This window comes from Aythya marila (genome assembly GCF_965140915.1).
Source record: "Aythya marila genome assembly, chromosome: 5".
In the NCBI taxonomy this organism is placed as follows: domain Eukaryota; kingdom Metazoa; phylum Chordata; class Aves; order Anseriformes; family Anatidae; genus Aythya; species Aythya marila.
The window spans coordinates 10,014,669-10,033,824 of NC_139046.1; the positions used below are offsets into that span (position 1 = coordinate 10,014,669).

Consider the following 19,156-nt stretch of genomic DNA (forward strand, 5'->3'; position numbering starts at 1 on the left):
TTGCGACAGCCAAGGGGTGGGGAGCAGAGGCCAACCTATGGGTGGAAATTTCTGAAGGAGGCAAGCAAACATAGACCCCCTTTTTTGGCAGTTTATTATAAAACAATTGACACACGCCTTTTGAAATGAATATTTAAATTGAACAGTATCACTGCAAGAACCAACATGCCTGCTTACTAGGGGGAAAAACAAACCAAGAGCACTTCAGTGAGCAGAGCTGACATTTGCCTTAATGCTTAAATGACTTGGGTTTTTTGCTATAAATAACCAGCACTGCCAACCAAGACACAGACTTGGCCAGTGACAAATAGCTTCTCTTTAATAGGACTGGTGGACAGATGAGATCTAAAGGGCCTTCTAACCTGCTACTGCTGTACCCCGTTTGCATATACAGTCACACGGGCTCTTTTCATCCCCTACACAAGTTATGGGTCTAATCATATGGTCCTGTACATATGCACCACTCCCAGAAGTTACATACATGCATGTGTGATGAAGAAAGTCCAGCCGAGGTAACAAAGCAAGTTTCATATTTGCTTCATTAAGAAGACAACAGAGAAGAGAGGATAGTAATCAGTTATGAAATATACTGAGACTATTTACACATTTCAAGTGAAAGAGACCTCCTTGTCTCTCCTGTTCTCAAAACATGAGAGAAATACAATAAAGCATTTCAATTCATAAGCTTTATGATTTTAGAAATTTTGTTTTTCATTCCTATATTGTCCACTTCATGTTTTGTGATCCTGCTGCAAAAGCCCTTCCCGTCGAAATTGGGTTTTCTATTTCTCTGAGGAGTTTGCTAGAATTTTCACTTCTTACAAGAGCTTTGTGTGCTAAATTTAAAGTCTTAAGGAAGCTGCCACACTTGCCAGTCTAAAACTGGAAAACAGGTCTCCTAGGTGCTGGCAACACAGTTAAGGTCTGGCAGAGAGCACAGCCAGTTGATGGGATCAGTAATCCCCTGGGAGTTTCACCTGAAGCGGGAAGATGGTAAAAAAAAAAAGGCATGGAGATCAAGAACGAAGAAGTGAGCTGGAGCTGGGGAAGGGAGGGGAAGAGAACTAAGCCTTTGGCTCTCCTCTCCGGCTCTGAAGTAGCCTGCTGCTTTTATATGGTACGTCTAGCCTCGAAGAGCAGCTCCTCTCCTCATTCCTGTGTACCAGCCCATGATCACAAGCATATTCCATCACATTCCTCACTCTCTCTATTTTGCCACCAGTCTGCTTCTCTGGAATTTTCATTCCCAGCTTTGTTACAACTAGGAAGCCCAAGGAAGAGTTTCTGCACATGGCCTATCCCTTCTGGCGTTGTCAGACTGCTCTACATAATGCTGAAGCAGCAAGAGTCAGCCCTGTCTACAGGAAGATTAAGACATTATACAAAAGTCATTTGGAAAAAAAAATAATTAAAAGATGCTACATTTGTTTGGTTTATTTTTCCAAGCCCTGAGTGATCCCTTGTCTCCATGAAAGCTTCATACTAGGCTTGTTTGAGCAAACACAAGGGAGACAGCTATGTTTCAAACAATTACTTTGGACAAAATAAAGCAGCACTAGTAGATTGCCCATACTATAAACTATGTTTTTCAAAATGGAACGATCCTTCAATACTGACACCGTCATCTTGGATAAATGATGCCACCCTAACTGGGTAATCAACTGAAACAAATAAAAATAGAGCCTATCACACCTTCAGTTTTTAAATCAGAAATCCTCACTGACCTCAGTGGGGCATTCTACTGAAAAGATAATGGGACACAAAATGGGCCAAGGGAAGTACTTAGTAACTTTCTCATTTTTCTCCTACAGACAAGGAATCGCAAAACAGGTCATTCAAATCCAAGAGAGAAGCAGTATGCGATTTTCAGCCTGATTTCATTATTGATCAGTCAGTAAACTGAATTTATTTATACCCTATATGATGCAGCCCATAAAAAATGAAGGAAGAAGATTTTCCCCAGTTTACTACAACAATCAACTAATAGCATTTCTGTTGATTTCAGGTACACAGTATTTGACACAGCACGGTAATACAACAGTGGCACACTCCCAACCAGAGAGATGTCTTAAAGACCACTACAGCATCTTACAGGGTTCCTCAATTTGTCTGCCTGTTACAAACATAGGCCTTTGATCCTGTAACTTTGTTAAGTGACTCTCACTCATTAGGTTGAAGGCTAAATTTATTTTTCTGTATTATAAAATGTCTCTCCCTACTAGTAGAAACCATTCAGAATGCCATGCTGCATGGCGATGAGCTAGAACTCCTAGTAAAATAATTTGTGAACCCCTTCCTATTTCCTGTTTGTGGCAATAATGGAGATTGTCACCACGGCCTACTCCTTTTGAATATACCTAGGCAATCCAAAAGCAGCTTGCAAAACTTGTTACATTTTTGAAAACTGTTCTTTAGTATGTTTTTTTCATAACAACTCATTTGGCTAGATTCCAGATGTATCTCTCTTCTCCACTCTCCAAAGAAAGACTGACATTTATCCAAGAACAGACATCAGAATGTTAATGACTTTACACAAGGATACTGAAATCTTCATGTAGTTTTTCTCCTCCTTATAAAGCAGACACACAAAAATTAGAGGGAATCTCAGTAAGTTAGGGGGGAAAAAAACTTCACACGGAGCATATTCCAAGTCTGCTATTTTTGGTGTGCTTGCAGCCTAGATGAGTCCTAAATATCCAGTAAAACATTCTACAAAATGTCATGGATCTAACAGACGATCTGTTGAAGCTGCAAGTACTCGGCAATGGCTCTTTTGCCTGATCTCAGAGCCCAGCATGGTCATTAATGAAATTAAGCTCTTTGTTCTTTCAGTCCTCACTCCTTCATTTTTATCTTCACAGCAAGCATTTTCATGACACAGGGGCAACGTTCCCTTTGGTTAGTGTAGTTCTTAAGTCACAGTCAGTCTAGCTCACATTCGTATTCAATAGATAAGTACAGTCGAGTCACAAATTCTCAGTCTTACTAAAATTTAAAGACTGTCAGAGCATAGAATGAATAGTCAAGTGTTTCAGATCATACAAAGCGGAGTGTTTTCAAATAAATTTGAGGTTAAAAACAGCATTTCAACTACATAAGCACATATTCTTTTCAGCTAGAGTTCTATTACATGTGGCATAAATTACAAGGCTTAAGAGATGATGTTGCTTACTTGTAATATCAACCTCAGCATTTGCAAGTGGAGGCAGGTTAGGTGAGGAAAAGGCATTGAAACTCCCAGCATCCACCTTAGTCACCCTATTTCCCCTGTACAGTTTATTATAAAAATACAGGCACACCTGCAAGACAAGTAAAGAAACAGGTCTATGAATAAGCCAGTAATTAAAAGATTCAGTAGATAAATACTGTAGTCTGTCCTTTATAAAGTGTTTTCTAAATCTTTAAAGCAACTCAGAAGCTAGTAGATGTTTACAATTCTTACCCTTTCAAAAAGAGTTGGCACATCTGTCACACATTGGTTTAAGAATTTAAGAACAAAACAAGTTAAGAACTAACTAGTTTCGTAATCCTCTCATGAGGCATAGTCCAGGAGACAGCAAATATGCCTGAGTCCACTTCAGAGACAGAGAAAAGGCACAGCATGGACTTTTTTAATAAGTTCATCAGTTATATCTAAATTCCGAATCCAAAATCTTAACAAAAGGCCTAGTGAAAATGTAGGATAACTTTCAAAAGAGTCACCAAGTATAAATAATTAGGTTCCTTCTGAAGTCCCTTAAAGTATGTCAACTGAAATTTGAAGGAAAACAGATACCTCAAAGTAACTGTTAGTTATGAAGCTCTTAGCCAGTCACCTATTGCTGTGATCCCGCAAGGACTGGCTGTGTGAGCATGGCAGAAGTGAAATAAGGTACAACCTGCTCAGTTTTCTCTCAGACTTTCAGCTTGCACAGAATTGGCATCTTTAAAGGCTGGGTGCTAAAACTATAGAAATGCTTCCTTGTTTATTATTTGTATCATCCTTGACACTTCAGTCTTCAAGTACTAGAGCTAGAAGATATTGCCAAACAGTTCTAAAGCAACTTGAAAATTTCAAAGCAACTTTCAGTTCCAAAACTGACTTAAGTGCTTCAAATCCCACCCATTTGCAACGGAACCTCTGATTTCAAGTCTGCAGTGAGCTACATTTCAAACCTGATAGTCTTTATAGAAGACACAAGCAAAATGGGATATTAATCCTGAGAGAACAGCATACACTGCTGTTGGCAAACCATGGAAGGGTTGGTTACCTCCGTGGAATCCATTTTTTTTTCCTTTTCAAGTGCAGTTCCTTACTGCCTACAGATATTTTGAGTATGTGTCCTAGCTAGGAGAATGTGTAAATTATGTGTCCTAGCCAGGAAGAAAGCAGCCTCTGAGACAATCTTCACAGGCAAACAGACCTCAGGAATCACGAACTGCCCAGCGAAGAGCAGCGCCCCCAGAAGGTTGGCTCGGCCGTCATTCTGCAACTCATATATGGGCACCTGAAGAACAGAAACTGAAATTAAACACTCTCCCTTCTGTAAAGCCTACACAGCAGAAAAAATAGTCCAATTTGTGAAACAGAGATACATGAATAATTTATGTAACAATGATTTATGACAAATAAAGTTTCCTTCTTCATCCAAACTATTTTAGGCTGCAGCAGATGGCGGGATTCCCCTCTGTGCTATCAGACTTCTTTAAATTAAGTGCTTAAACCTAATGTTGAGATGATTCTAGTATGACTAAGCAATTGTTTTTAAAAGGAGAGTCTGATTCAGGAAAAATATCAAGAATAGAAAGCAGGTGTACTCAGTTTACGTGACCGAGCATGGGAGAAGTGACTGTACAGAGAAAAAGCAACAGCCCCAGTTCTTGCAGAACTGCCACTGTGGGCTTCTGAATGGCTCTCTTGCACCATCTTTCCTCATAGTAGACAAGAACTGAGCCAGTAGGTTATTACCAACAGAACAGGAAAAGATTAAAAACAGAAATTTGGTCTGCTGAGTGTGATAGTGATGACTTCCATGCCTTTTCAGATTGCCTCTGTATTAACAGAGTCAGAGCTCCTTTCAGCAAAAAAAATCACATGCTCTATTGTTAGATCGTAGAAGAATACAGCAAAAAGGAAAGTAAAGCACTGAATGTGATGTATCACAACTAGACTGCTCCATGTCAAGACAGTAAGTGGGAGTCTGCTCCTTTCTAGACTTTTGTATTTTGACTTCAAATAGACCACATGTGAAAGGGAAGTTATGAGATGGGGAGGGGAATTTTACAGTGTTATGTTTCATCTCTCTTTTGTGATTAGAGCTGTATTTTACACTCAAGCAAGCTATTCTAGAAAGACAACCCCTCCCCCTCAGACAATATGCAAAGGTCTGATCTCTAGCTAAGAGAATGAAAATTAATAAATCTAGTCTTTAGAGGAAAAGAAACAGACCACGTTGGTGCTCTGTGGAACAGAAATGATCAAAAATACATATATTGCTTAGAGATTATTTCACTAATTACTAAAAAAAAGAGAAATAATGCAACAATGAGTAACATAAAATGGGGTAACAACTGATGAAGTAAAAATAATAAGCTTGAGGGCTTTAAAACAAAAAACGACAACTAACAGCCAGCAGCCACCTGAGGCTGGAAAGATGCTCTTCATATAAACCGATTATTACACAATGGCCAGTGACAGGCTCTTACATCTTTCTCTGAAGCATCTGGTCCCAGCCACAATGAACTACTGGTCTGATGTGGTACAGAGTTGTAAAGTCACTAATGATAGAATTATGGGGCAGATCCTCAGCTGGTAAACGCGTCAATTCTCGCTAATTTCTATCAGCACTGCGACCACTCACCCTGGGTAGCGGCCTGCCCCACACTACTAAATTAGATAGTGATGATGAGGATACTACATAGTTTTGCATACAAAACCAGTAAATGGGGCTTTTGACTTTGACTGCAAATTAAGTCCATTACCTGTGATCCTGTCAGAACAACGGTTTTACCCAGATTCTCACACATGAAGGATAAGGCTGAAGCAGTATACGCCATCGTATCGGTGCCGTGAAGGATCACAAAACCATCGTACTTTTCATAGTGCTCCTGGAGACGGAGAGACATTTTTCATATTGTTAGAAAAATGCACTGGCATCAGCAAGTGTGGCAGAAACTGCATGACTTTCACTGATGCAAGCAACAGTATTATACTTTAAATGGTAAACTTGTAATTCCTCCTAAAGTTATCCACGTTCTCAGTTTAATTATAATTAAGGGTTAATAGGACAATAAGCACTAGAGCTAGTAATTCTAATTATGGAACAGTCAAAGTGATTCGTCTATGTATACATATTAATGCAGCATTTTTAAACCAGAAGACAGCTAATTAAGAAAAGCTTAGCAATGGCTTTAAACGGGAATGTTAACATATGCAAATTAGTCACATAGTCTGATTTCTTGTTGCTGCTTTTACTTTAGGGATTACACCATTTACAGGAACAGATTAGGCAAACCAAGGCTATCATAATGTATAGAAAAAACAGTCCGTTTAATCCGGCGGGCAGACAGGCAAATTGCCAGTGTAAGAGTGCCCTCTTCTGTTTAGAAGCCGTAATTTATCAAGCAGTATGTGACTTCCGTAGATAGCAAGAGTTGAAGAGGCTTTTTACTGGTCATAGTTAAGGTACATATGCTTGCTGCTTTCTGAGAAGCCCCTTAGACTATCAGACACGTATGGATGCAAACAGGAATTTTATAATTATTTTAATCTACATACAATTCCACAGAGGAAGCTTTTTCTTAATGCATTGTACTGTTTGTCACAGAAAGGCTCAGGTTGGAAGGGACCTTAAAGATCATGTAGTTCCTACCCCACTGCCATAGGCAAGGATGCCACCCACTAGATCGATCAGGTTGCACCTTGATAACATAAAGTCACCTACTGCCTTTCAGAAGAAAAAAGAATTGTTTCCTCTATTTCAAGAATTATGCACGTAGTGATCACTTTAGTGAGAGACACTGAGACCTTTAATGTAATTTGGTCACATGGACTGGTACATAAAAGTGTGATCAAATCGAAGAAGTGCCAGCAGGGGGGAAAGTTTGTTTGTTTGTTTCCATAGAATTAAATGAGATTTCTTTTTAATTCGTTTTATATTAGGCACACGCACTTGACATCTGGTAACAGTCACCTCCAAATCCACCTGCACACTTCCAGTTGTCCTTTTGCCATTTCTTCACTAATACTCATCCCTGCATATTGCTATCTACTGAAAGTTTCAGTGGAGTTCTGATTATTTCTCACCAGTCAGCCAGCAGAATAACAGCCAGTGTTGCCAGATTCTTCTGTAGGCCAAACGACACTGTGATGCGAAAAGTTTGCTGCAGTATTCACCAATGCAGCAACAAAATAAGCAATTTCAGGAGCTAAGAGCACAGAAATAGACATTTGTCCTAACTCAATCAAGACACTTCACAAATCTTGTCAGCCTTATGAACCTTATTAAATAATAAAGAATATAGCTTGGTGTAAGCTTCATAATATAAAAGATCTGCTTGGCAATTAAGGAGAAAGCCCACAGAAACATCTTAAAATGCTTCAGTCAGACAAGTCTCCAGCACATTACAGTTGTGCCAAGTGTTCACATACTCAGTGAACACAAAGTGGCAGTGTCTATACACAAACTGGATAGTTGACGATTTTTTTTTTTCCCTTCTCAGCACTTTTCAGTAGGATTACATGTACTAGATGCATACATACAGAGAAGCCAGATTCTGTGTACAAGAAAGAAGCATTTTTTTTTTTGATATAAGAAGTTGTAATAAAACTAATATGCTGTTTTTGAAGAAAAGTAAGCTCTCTCCTGTTCAGCATGGCATTCCCCTCTTTGTGTTACCCTGCTTTCGGCCCTAGACTTTCACCAGCTGCATCCCTGCTCCATTCTAGAGGCTCCACACCCGGGCATTAGCTCTGTCTCTTTCTCTGCCCTGGCAAGATGCATTCCATAGCAGAAGCATCATCCCCAGTTTGGTGGTTTCAGGATTAAAGGACCTGAAGGTGAAAGACTGTTACATAATCTTCAGCAGCATTCCCAGCATTATTACACTGTCCATGTAAATTGGTACAGCTTGGTTTAAGGAGATTTACTCTACAAAGCCCACTATTGCAGAGCGAGCAGGAGTGGAAGAGCAGTATCTTACTAGGCCCGTGATTATTTATTTATAACAGCTATGTATGAATTTCTGGTGTGAAGTATTCAAAATGTTTCATATTTCTACTTTCCAAAAAGCACATAGTTAAACTCAGAAATGGGAACAGGAGCAAAGAAATGCTGATTTTTAATCTAGAGGAGGATGTAATGAGCTTATCTATAAATACAGAAATATCTAGGACATTAAACGTTTCACAGTGTGTGGAAGCTAACCATGATGACATTTTTTTCTATCAACTGCAAAGCCAATGCTAATCAAGTCAGTCTGTGCCCAGAGTAAGAAAGGTATAAACATGAAATTATTTTTTATGCTAATAGCCAACCATTGCACTGTTAGAACATTAAGCTGCATAACTGACAAAACTTTCTGCTAAGCCACCTACCCCTGAGGATTTTATTTGACAGTTTTGGACAGTGAATTTTAGCCAACATTTTAGAACATCCCAATCTACATATCACATACCATATTTGATCACGGCCGCATTTTTTTTTACTTATTCTTTTACAGAATTATGACATGGCTTATCATTGCAAGAACCATAACTTTAATGAGTCTGCAACATTTTCAAAATGAAAAAAAGTTTGCAAGCCTTGCAAGTGCAATCCTTGTTACTTCGCAAGTAACTAAGAAAGATGCATAGCATTTAAACTTAAACAAATACTTAGGTATAGCACTCCTCCACTGTTACCCCTTGCTAAGTACACTGAATATACTACTGTTTTTGTTTAAGCAACAAATGAAATCTTATCCCACACTTCAGTACCTCAAGTTTCTTTGCAATTTTGGCCCAATCCTCTGGCGTCATGTTCGAAGAATCAAGTAGTGGTGACAGCTCCAGAATTGTGTAGAAAATTCTTTTGTTTTGCTTAGAGAGACTGTGGAGAAAGACAATTGGGGGAAAAAAATAACTCTTAGAGCTAATACCAGTTCATCACTTCTGATTTTTTTTCACTAAATCAATAGTTCTGTTCTGAGTCCAACCCCCTGAAGTCTATGGAAAAAAAAAAAAAACTCTTACACTCGAAACATTAAGTTCCAAGTTTAGAAGTTTATGACTTGATGTGATTTAAAGCACAAATGCTTTAATCTACTAAACTTAGAATTCAGGAGGCAGGGGAGAGGTTGGCAAAACCTAAGGCAGAAATAACCCATACTCACTTTGTTTAAGTTTGGAACTGAGTTCTACCAAAGTTGATACCAAGACTTAAGGTTTAAAAACGCTTCATAAGCTACTGAGAGGAATCTGTAAAGCTCCCAAGATATATAGGGGGTCAACAAAAGAATTGCAGATTTTTTTAATGCTTTGATAACTATAAATTCCCTAGCATAAAAGGCATCTTCTCTTCAGAGTCTTAAGACTGACCTTCATTTCTAAGGCCTTTAGAAAGCCCACTCTTCTCGGTTTCTAGAAAAGATTCTCTCTTGGTTAGCCACCAATACCTTCAAGTTAACTATGGCCAAATGGCCCAGTAAAAGTTGTCTTGTCTTTTCTAGTTAGAGGCTAACTTCGTAAAGCCCCAGACCTAGCCTACTAGGCCTATTAACACCTTGCTCTGGAAGTTTCCTGTTTGAGCTGAAACTTGGTACCAGATGTGGAGTTGAAGCATGTAATAATATGGAAGATCTTAAAATATTGGCATAGATTGGAAACACAGACCCAGGTCTGTAAAACAGAACAAAACCCACAGCTCACGGGCAAACAGCTATTGACAACTGAACAAGCACAACCTTGATAGCTGGGAAAGGTTACTCTCAGTACAATGCAGACAATACAAAGCAACTATGCAAGAAAAAGAAAAAACAAAAACAATAACCATGAGGCTGAGGAATATAACATCTCATAGCATGTAGCTCAGCAGGAGACCAAAGATAAAGAACTGTCTAGACACTCAAATATCTTACAAAGTGCAAAACCCAACTTTAGAGGGGAATTTTCAATATCAAATGAGATGATGGCTCTGGAATCACTGTGGGATGGTCATAGCTGTCTGCTTTCCCTACCTCCAAGGACCACTGGTCTCCTTTACCCTGCTTGAAATCTGACTCTTCAAAGGCCTTTGAACTGCCAGCCAAATGGACTCCATACAGAGCATGTGTTTTACCCCGCAAAATATGCCCATTTCTCCACTCTAACTTTCTAACCCCTCAAGTATAGTCACCTGCATAGAAACTGAACTTTGCTAGTTAAGACTTTGGGCTAAAGAAAAAAAAAATAATAATAATCCTACTACTATTTTCTGCTACCTTTCTGAAGATTCGAAAAGAACAGAATATCCAATATTTTCACCCATTCTTAAATTAGCATTTTAAAAGAAATTCTCAGACTAGGAGTGCAGGAACCTTTGCTACAGTAAGACTAAGACTTGTGTCACTGAAATTAACTTTAAATCATATGGTCTATTACAAGGTTCAAGTCACAAGGAATATAAAACATTTTAAGAACGCTGAGACACAGACATTTACTTAATAGTTGGAATATATTCCTATGTAGCAATGCAGTTGCAAACAAGCAGCTAACAAACAAGAACTAGTAGCAGGCCAGCTCTGCCCTTCCTTTTTACTTTCTCTTCCAAGCAAAGCCACCCAGGAACATGGTTAATAGCATTGCTTTCAGAGCATTCTCAATGCTTTTCCACTGCCTGAGGATGATGGAAAGTTTGCTGCCAGCTGTAATTGTGACAAACACTTCAACATTTACTTCCTTCCACTGCAAGACAGTCAAAGGCTATAGCAAAGACCAGGAGACTCCAAGATGTATGGATGTGTACAACAAAGTTCCTGAGCAATGCGTTGAGAGCACAGAGTTGATTACCTTCCCTCCTCAACTTGCCATTCTTGTATGTATGTGTGACAATGTAAAAAATCACCTTATAAAATCTGCACAACCACTCCTCTTATAAGGCCTGTGTGAGAGCTGCTTACAGCAGAAGTAGCATTTAAACTCTGTGTGTTTTTTATTCTAAAGGAACTAACATACTGTAGCTAAGTTGCTAGTTTTCATACAACAAATTGCTTTGTTAGATAACACATTTACACGCACTGCCTAAGAGTAACTTTGGAAGTCAGTGGAAAATCAATGAAAAGAAAGCTCCCCCAGGGACGAGCTCTTCAAATAAAATACAACATACCAAAAATGAGACCAGCTTAGTCTCCTGCTTTTGATCTCTCCCTCTAAGAAAAAAGATCATTAGATTATATCTTTGCTCATTACAGGGAGGTTTTTAAATGGGTATACAAAGTTCACAAAATACTCCCATTTTCTCTCCTCAGAAACTTGCCTTATTTCTCAACTGCCTAGTTAAAATATCACCCAACTAGCACAAAAGAGAAAATGGCAAATTGCCATGACTGACCTCCATAAATGGCACACAGTAGTGCCAGAAAAAGAACAGGATTTTTTTTAAGTTCAGTTCTTGATCTGAATGATTGTTTCAAGGTTTTCTGCTCCTCATGGAGAACATACACCAGGAGAAGTGCATTTAGGAGTCAAATGTGTATATTGGTGCAGTTTTGTTACATTTTAAATCCCCTAAATATTTAAAAGTTATTCAGTTATAACACAGCATTGTAACAGTTCCAGTTTTTCTTTTGTATAGCCATCATATTTAACATAAACTGTATAGTCACATCAATATTATTGCACTAGAAGTCCTTTTTTTTCCTTCACCCCGTTCCCGCCACCTGACTTTTAAGTAGGTACTTTTAAAAGCTTAACACAGAGACCTCAAGACGAAATAGAAAGAAATTAATAAACCTTGTATTTTGTTTGTATGTCCTGATTTTCTCCTTTAAGATTAAAGAATATCCATTTTCACTCTTTTAACAAAACAGCAATAGTCCCATTTATTTTTGAACAATTGTAAAATAATCCTTTGTGTGAAGTTAACATGTTTACAGGGGTAGTCATTCATCACAGCTGGGGAATATCTCAAATTAGCATACTGCCCTCTAAATAAAACCTATAAGCTTATTAATCATTGCCCAACAGTTAAGAAGCAATGCAGATTAATTATAAACCCATCACTTATTATCATAATGTTGCATAAATTTGGGAAGGACAAACAGCTTTTAGGGTTTTTAGAAAACCAGAAGGCCTGCGGAATTAAAGTATGAGGCCTACTCATGGATGAATTAATTTGATGCTACTTTTTCAGACATGCTGAAGATAACTCACACAGAGCTTTATTACCAGTTTTCTTAGTTGCTCTAGAATATTTGTGTGCTTGCACAGTAACAAATAAACACCAAAACCTGGAAAAAAATACAGAACTAAGCTGCACAGAATGTTTGCTTGCTGACAAATTTATAAGTTATTTCTCAAGTAGTTGTATGACACCTCATTGCAAATGTATAAAAACAGACATTTTCTATAATAAAAGACAGGGTAGGAGGCCTTTTCTGTTTAAGTCAACGTAAGCATTTTTGCTAATCTAATAATGGATTCTTCAAATCAAATGTATGGAGATATATTTACTTGAAAATCAACACAACACTTCCTAACCCTCCCTCTCCCCAAGGAAAAGGTACTTACGGGAGCACCAATGTGTTTTCAGGAAATTCATGGAACTTGACAAGTTTTGTTTCTCGGGCATATGCTTCGTCATGCAGCATTGGCATTGTCTTCAAGCTGCTCACTAACTTATTGGCCTCTGGAGCAAGCCCTTAAAAATAAAGAATAGAAGAAATAAATAAAGGAGCAGGGACAGAAGGAAGGGAGTGGCACAATAAGGAGGGAAGAAATCAGGTTATGCAGATGTTTGCCTGCCCTTCCACATGAAATTTAAACTGTCTATTGCCAGTTAAAAAATGTGAAAGCAATATAATCAATACATCTCTGTGCAGTTATTCCTTTCATGGCTTTAAGTAAATAAAACCTTCATTTAGGAGAAATAACATTACTAATCTCCTCCGTATCAAATATTTATGTGTTACCTATTTGAAATTGATGTTTGTGCAGAAATACTGATAGCAAAAAGTTACAAATCTCTTACATTTGCCGCAGCTATTCCCTATCCAGTGGCAGGGTATTTACAAAACCCTGAACATTATTTTGTACTAGGAAGCTGTGATATTTTTGCCTAAGCCTCTTAGCTTACAGATGTGTTGACACAAGCAGCAAGCTACTGGCATGACTCTACTGGAAAGCTGCACATTATGTCTCACTGTCAACAGCACTAGTATTTGCATAGAGGGGAAAAAATAAAACAGAAAGCTAAAACAAAACCCCAGGAGGTATTGGGTATTGACGGATACAGACAAAGATCAGTATTTATAAAAGCAGAGAAACATTAGTTTCCCAGAAGGGTCTTAAGTGCTAAGTTCTCTATCCCTCTGTCTGGGACAGGTGCTCTCCACCAGCAGGTTTAGGACTGAACACCGTAGTTGACAACAGGCAGAGGAGGTGCATAAATTGCTGAAGAAAAGTAAGTGGAAGCATGGACGCATCTTAACCTCTGTTCAGGAGCTCCTGATGTTGTCTTCTGCTCTGTGGCAGTAGCTCTGAAGATGGCTGGGGCTGAAATCAGCCTAAATTCATTTAGGGTTTGCTGGATCTGCAGGTGTTCTGGCTGCAAATGGCTATTTGAAACAGAAGCCACATGCTGCTCTCTGATAGACAGAGAGGCACCTAAATTTTTCATGTTACAATTAGTATCACAGAACTGTGTTCCTCTGTGAACCTAACTCGTGACTGCTCTGATATTGATAGGATAAACAACATCTTTGCATTTTAGCTCCTGGGGTTAGCTGGGAAAAAAGAGGGATGTTCATTTATAGTCTAAATTTTGTGGGGCAGAACTTTGTATATCTCAAGCTTTAGTAACCCTCATGTCTTTAAGTGACAATAGTACATCACAAGTTTCTGGATCAGTAATATTCCAATTAGATTATAATAATTCAATTATGATGTTATATTGTAGTGCTCCAGGTATTTTTTAATTTGCCGTTACTTTTCCTTCACCTGAGCCAAGAACTCCTCTCCCAGGATCCTGCTTGATGCAGGACAACCAAAACTCTAGGGTCCACAGTCCTAAGTCACCCTATTTTTCTTACATCTGACTTTCTGAGACACGCTTCATTCAGGTAGTTTCCACCAAAGGCATTTCTCTCCAACTTCAAGATTCCACTGGCACTACTGTCCTGCTCTGTTTAATCTCAGTGACTGCTTTATGCCACCTGTTCAGACAGCAAACAAATTCTCCAACCTCATTATTCAGCTTTTGCTAGTTCTAGTCATTCATAATTTGAGACTAGGTAATTCTCTTCTACTGCCTAGTTCTTCCATCTGCTTAAACATGATTGTCACACAAGTTCACATCTATTTTTGTTTGTTTCACCTTCAAACAACAGGTTTGTTATTTAAAATACTCCAAAATATGGAGAAACAGTTGTAGCATTAGCTAAAGTGCACACACGGCTGCTTTACTTGGGGTCTGTTTACTTTCCCAAGTGATGGAAAATCCTTAAGAACTCCTCAATTTCTTTCCTGGCTTGCCCTAAATGAAGCAGCGAGCCTTTTCATAGCCAGCTTCCTCACAGAATGGCAACAGCCCTTGAGTGGCTTGGGTTGGATTCCTGACGGAACACTTTGTTTTACAAAATATACTTAACATGCTTTACGCTTTGGATGTTTTGTTCCTTCACTTCTAATCCCTGCTTATTCCTATTAAAGATGTTCCTAGCTTATTCACCAATGGTCGCTGCACTTGGACGCAGAGTCATTCTGGCTCTGAAGCGCAGCCCACACAGTTTCACAGTGTTTTCTGTGTGTTTCCTGATCATTTTTCTGTTTGGCCAATACTTGTCTTGCTCAGAATATCGACAGTGGATTAGATGGTTTAGTTTTTGGTATTTGCCCTAAGAAGTGGAAGCTGATGTATGTTAACATTCTTAAGTCCTTTCCCTATTAGTGACTGTTCCTCATCTCTTCTCTTAATCACAGATCTGACCCCATTTTTCTGTACCTGCTTGCACTGTACTTAAACCTTTTTTTAAGACATTCTTCAAATGGATCCAAAACATCCCACTTACAACCTACAAAGTCCCCTAGATGTGTCCATGTTTAATGGTGGTTTCTGCTTCAAGAAGCAAAGGCAGGGGAACTCAAATGCAACTGTTTTAAGAACACTTCCACTTTATTAGGCATGGAAAACATCTTCCATGAGCCAAACTCATTAACCAAGTATTTGAAGCAACCTTACCCTTGCAGAGAAGAAGCAGGATGTGCATTTTTTCCAAGTACCTCTCATCAGCTTCTGTCCTTCCCTCTCTAGCTGGCCCAGCCTTGCATCACAAAGCAGATGCAAGGAGGCAGAACAGCAAACACCTACCTGTGGCTGAGGAGAATAAGCATGGTTCTGTCTGCCACCAAGGACTCTGCTATTCACTCCATTATTAGAGATAACACAGCTGTAGCCACTTACTGATCAAGATATCCTGCAGCCCGTGCTGCAGCAGAGAATGGGGAGCTGAAAAATTCTGATCCAACTGTGTCTGTGTAGCTCTGCATGCAAGAAGCCACAGCAGTTAGGGGAAAGAAGTGTACTGTACTTCAGATTACAGGGCATCACCCCCAAAGACAAATTCTCTGTCTGGAGGCACACAAAGGACTTCACCAAACCAGTTTTATTCCTATGGGAATATCAAGACAAAGAGCATATGAATCTACGGTGATAGATCCCCAAAGCAGTGACGTCTATAAAACATGCTTTGTAAAGTCAGAGCAGCAGAGTGTTCTCCAACAAATTTATTTTATTTAATTTTTATTATGCAGTGCCAGGCACTTTCAGAAGCAATGTAAAGGTTTCAAAGCAAAGGTTTCACTTAGAAAAGCGTTGCATACTGCCCATTTGGACAACAGCAGTCAGTCCTTTGGCAGTCTCCTATGTCTAGAAAAGACATAATTAATTGAGAGACTATTCCACGCAATCCTAAAGGGATTTAGCTTAGCTCTACTTGTTTTTTGGGGTATTTTTCCCCCCTCACTATTTCAGGTAAAAGCTATGAAGCAGAGCCCACACATGAGCCTGAAGAAAACACCTTTCTGAAGGTGTTAATGCAGGGATTAGTGTCACAATAACCTCGCTAAGATTCTTTCTGAACTAAACTATTGATAACCCAAAAGAAGCCATTGTAGGAGAAAGGCAGTAGAAGGAAGAAATTTAAAACATGCACTGAAAGGGCTTATTTGACAGCAAAACAAGAATGCTGGGAGAGTCTGCAAATGAGCTGTCACCTCACTCAAACAGAAAGAGACCACCTATTGCCTGATAAAGACTCCTGCAGAGGTAGGCTCTAGACGTACAGTAAGTTCAAAAACTCCAAGACATGTCAGACGTCTTCTCCAGCAAGTGGAAAGAAAAGCTTGTAAGCCTAGATGGAAATTAGTTAGGTAGAATCAGCTTGCATCCTACAGTTCGAGCAGTTGCAGCTATAAAAGGTTTCATGGTACTTGAGGAAGCCACTCCTGTTTACCTTGCTTGAAATAAAACACTTACAGTTTAAGGTATGGCTGTAAACAGGTGCTTTCTGTCCATTGGTTAATAAAAGAAACAAGCATTGCTTTTTATTTATTTATTTAACTTTTTAAGCACGCTGCCTTTCCCAGGCCCTTTCACTGGTTTCTGCCTGGACACTAAGGACTGCCAAATATTCTTAAAGAGGTACTCCAGCTGCTCTGCTGCTCGATCTGTGTACAAAAAGCAGGGTGAAAACCTCATCAGGATGTAGCCAGTCATTGGATCATAACTGCTACGTTGTTTGCACATGCTTTAATGATTGACACTCGTTAAGCAAAATCAAAAAAGTACACAAGATCAGAAGAGGTTATGGAGGTTGTTTATAAAAGAACAAGACGTCATTTTTATTTTCTTTAAAAGAAGTTTGGGGAACAAACAATTGAAGTAGGGAGTGATTTCAGTGTATGCAACACAGACAGAGGAAAGTGATTACATGTCATCTGAATTGCAGACATTTTTCTTTGAATTGTCATACTTCAGGCTCGTTTGATAGGTTAAATGCAATTAGACATAAAAAAAAAAAAAAAAAAAAAGCAGAACAACCCTTTAACACATCTTCTGTACAATAAAGATCAGCCAACCACCATCTTCTAAGGCAGGATATGCATTAGAAACAAATTTAGTGTATAAAACTCTGAGGTGAAGCCCCAAGTGTTTTAGTCCTACAAATGAGTAACCAAAATGTTATTTCAACCAAGGGTTTGAAATTCTGTAGCAGGTTAGAGAAGCACCCTCATTTCTGAAACTAGAAACTTAGACTCTGTAGCCCTGGGATGCTCCACTGCCTATGAAGTAAAGAAGAAAACTGAATGGATGTTCACCTAAATCAAACTGCTTTCATTCTCGCTACCCTCATCTCTCCCAACTATACATCACCCCCTTTCCCTTTATGCCATTGCTGGTAAATACGCAGCCCTGCAGGAAGTCAGATATGGCCAAAAGCTGTTCTTTTCCCCAGACATGTCACTGAGCTGATGCTCCTGGTATCCCTTGGGATCTGTGCCTGCTGAGTATGGTTGTAGCAGCACTTAGATGGCACTTTTGGGGCTGGAGGGGTTGTTAGGTGCATTCATGCACCTGCCCATTTATATTTAGGGGCACCTGAAAATATAAAGCATGTACTTATGAAGCTTTCAGTTAAAATCCTGGCAATATGTCAATCAAGACATCTCAGGCTTCAGTTTGGGATTCAAGCACTTCTCAGCTGTGGGAGGGGAGCTGGCATGCCTAACCTTTTCTTCAACTAAAGTCTCAGTCTGCCTCAGTGAGGTAAAGCCCAACTCTTCAATGATTTCTTGAAGGAAATCAAGAGCTGGAAGGAGAGCAGCAGGAGCCTGCCCGGGGGCAGGTAAGCACAGATGCTGTGCCTGATCTTTCTTGGCGTGACACTTGGCAGGATGATGCTGGCTGCCACACTCGCATCAGCTGCGTGTTTCAGGTCACCACTTGAAAATCCTTGGCGTGGCTGCCACCCACGAGAGGCCACGCTCTTCCTGGTAGGAATGCGAGGCACATGCTCACCAGACAGCCTGGGACGGTTACTCTCCTGGGACTAAAAAAGGGCCGTGTGCCTAGTAAAATCACGTTGGTTTCATTTTCAGTGCATGAAGGGAGGGGGAAGAGAAAGGGCTGGTGCTTCAGGAGACACGCTGCTCTCTGCCACAACCTGCTGTAACCAGCTGCCTGTCAGGACACCTACCAGCCGGGCTGCCGAAACAACCCGCTGACAGGAAGACGGGACTAGCAGGAGGAGAACATCCTTCTGATGCTGCTCTGAGCAGCTACGAGAAAACACGGGATGCTGAACTATAACGCGTGCCAGGAAGAGCGGCTGAAAGCAAGGTTTTAGTTACAAAAGCGGCAGCCTCATTGCACCCAAAGGGGCAGCTGGGGCACCCCACCGAGCCCGGCTGGTTCCACCACACACCCCAAAACCTCCATCCCCTCCCGGGGGGCTGCACCCAGCGACCTCCCCGGTACCCGGGGCTCCACCGCCCCGCTCCCCCCCAGCCCCCTCACCCTTGTCGTCCTGCACCATGCCGATGGTGCCGCCCGTGTTGATGACCAGCACCCGCGCCTCGCTGGAGGCCTTACAGCCGCCGGCGGGGCTCGGGGGGCGCTCCTGGGGCTGGGGGGCGGTCAGGGCTTTGCCTAGGGTTCGCTGCATCCCGGCTGCGAGGAACCGCTACCTCCCCGGCCGGCCACAAGCGGAGTTATAGGGCGGTGCGGGGGCCGCCCCTTCCCGCCCCCGGCGGCCGGGGTGGGGCGTGCGGGGAGGCGGGGAGAGCCCCGCTGAGGGGACGGAAGGGCGGCTGTGGGGCCGCGCCGGGCTCTGAGGGGATGTGGGGACAGGGCAGGGTGCTGGGGGTCACCCCCGCGGGGAGGAGCCCTGGGTCTTCCCCTTCTCTGTACGCCTTCAGTTTCAAAGAATAGTTCGTTAGCATCGT

At 40.6% G+C, this 19,156-nt stretch overlaps 1 protein-coding gene across 1 annotated transcript in view; it reads right to left on the reverse strand.

Moving 5' to 3' along the window:
* The window catches only part of ASPG (asparaginase), a 45,076-nt gene extending 26,184 nt beyond the window's left edge, over positions 1 to 18,892 (reverse strand). The window contains exons 1-6 of the mRNA XM_082760501.1: positions 18,729 to 18,892; positions 12,725 to 12,854; positions 8,957 to 9,068; positions 5,962 to 6,087; positions 4,404 to 4,487; positions 3,173 to 3,299 (exon numbers count right to left, since the gene is read on the reverse strand). Of these exons, the coding sequence (XP_082616627.1) occupies positions 3,173 to 3,299; positions 4,404 to 4,487; positions 5,962 to 6,087; positions 8,957 to 9,068; positions 12,725 to 12,854; positions 18,729 to 18,876 (727 nt within the window). The 5' untranslated portion in view covers positions 18,877 to 18,892. The remainder of the gene's footprint in view (positions 1 to 3,172; positions 3,300 to 4,403; positions 4,488 to 5,961; positions 6,088 to 8,956; positions 9,069 to 12,724; positions 12,855 to 18,728) is intronic.
* Positions 18,893 to 19,156: the final 264 nt, after the last annotated feature.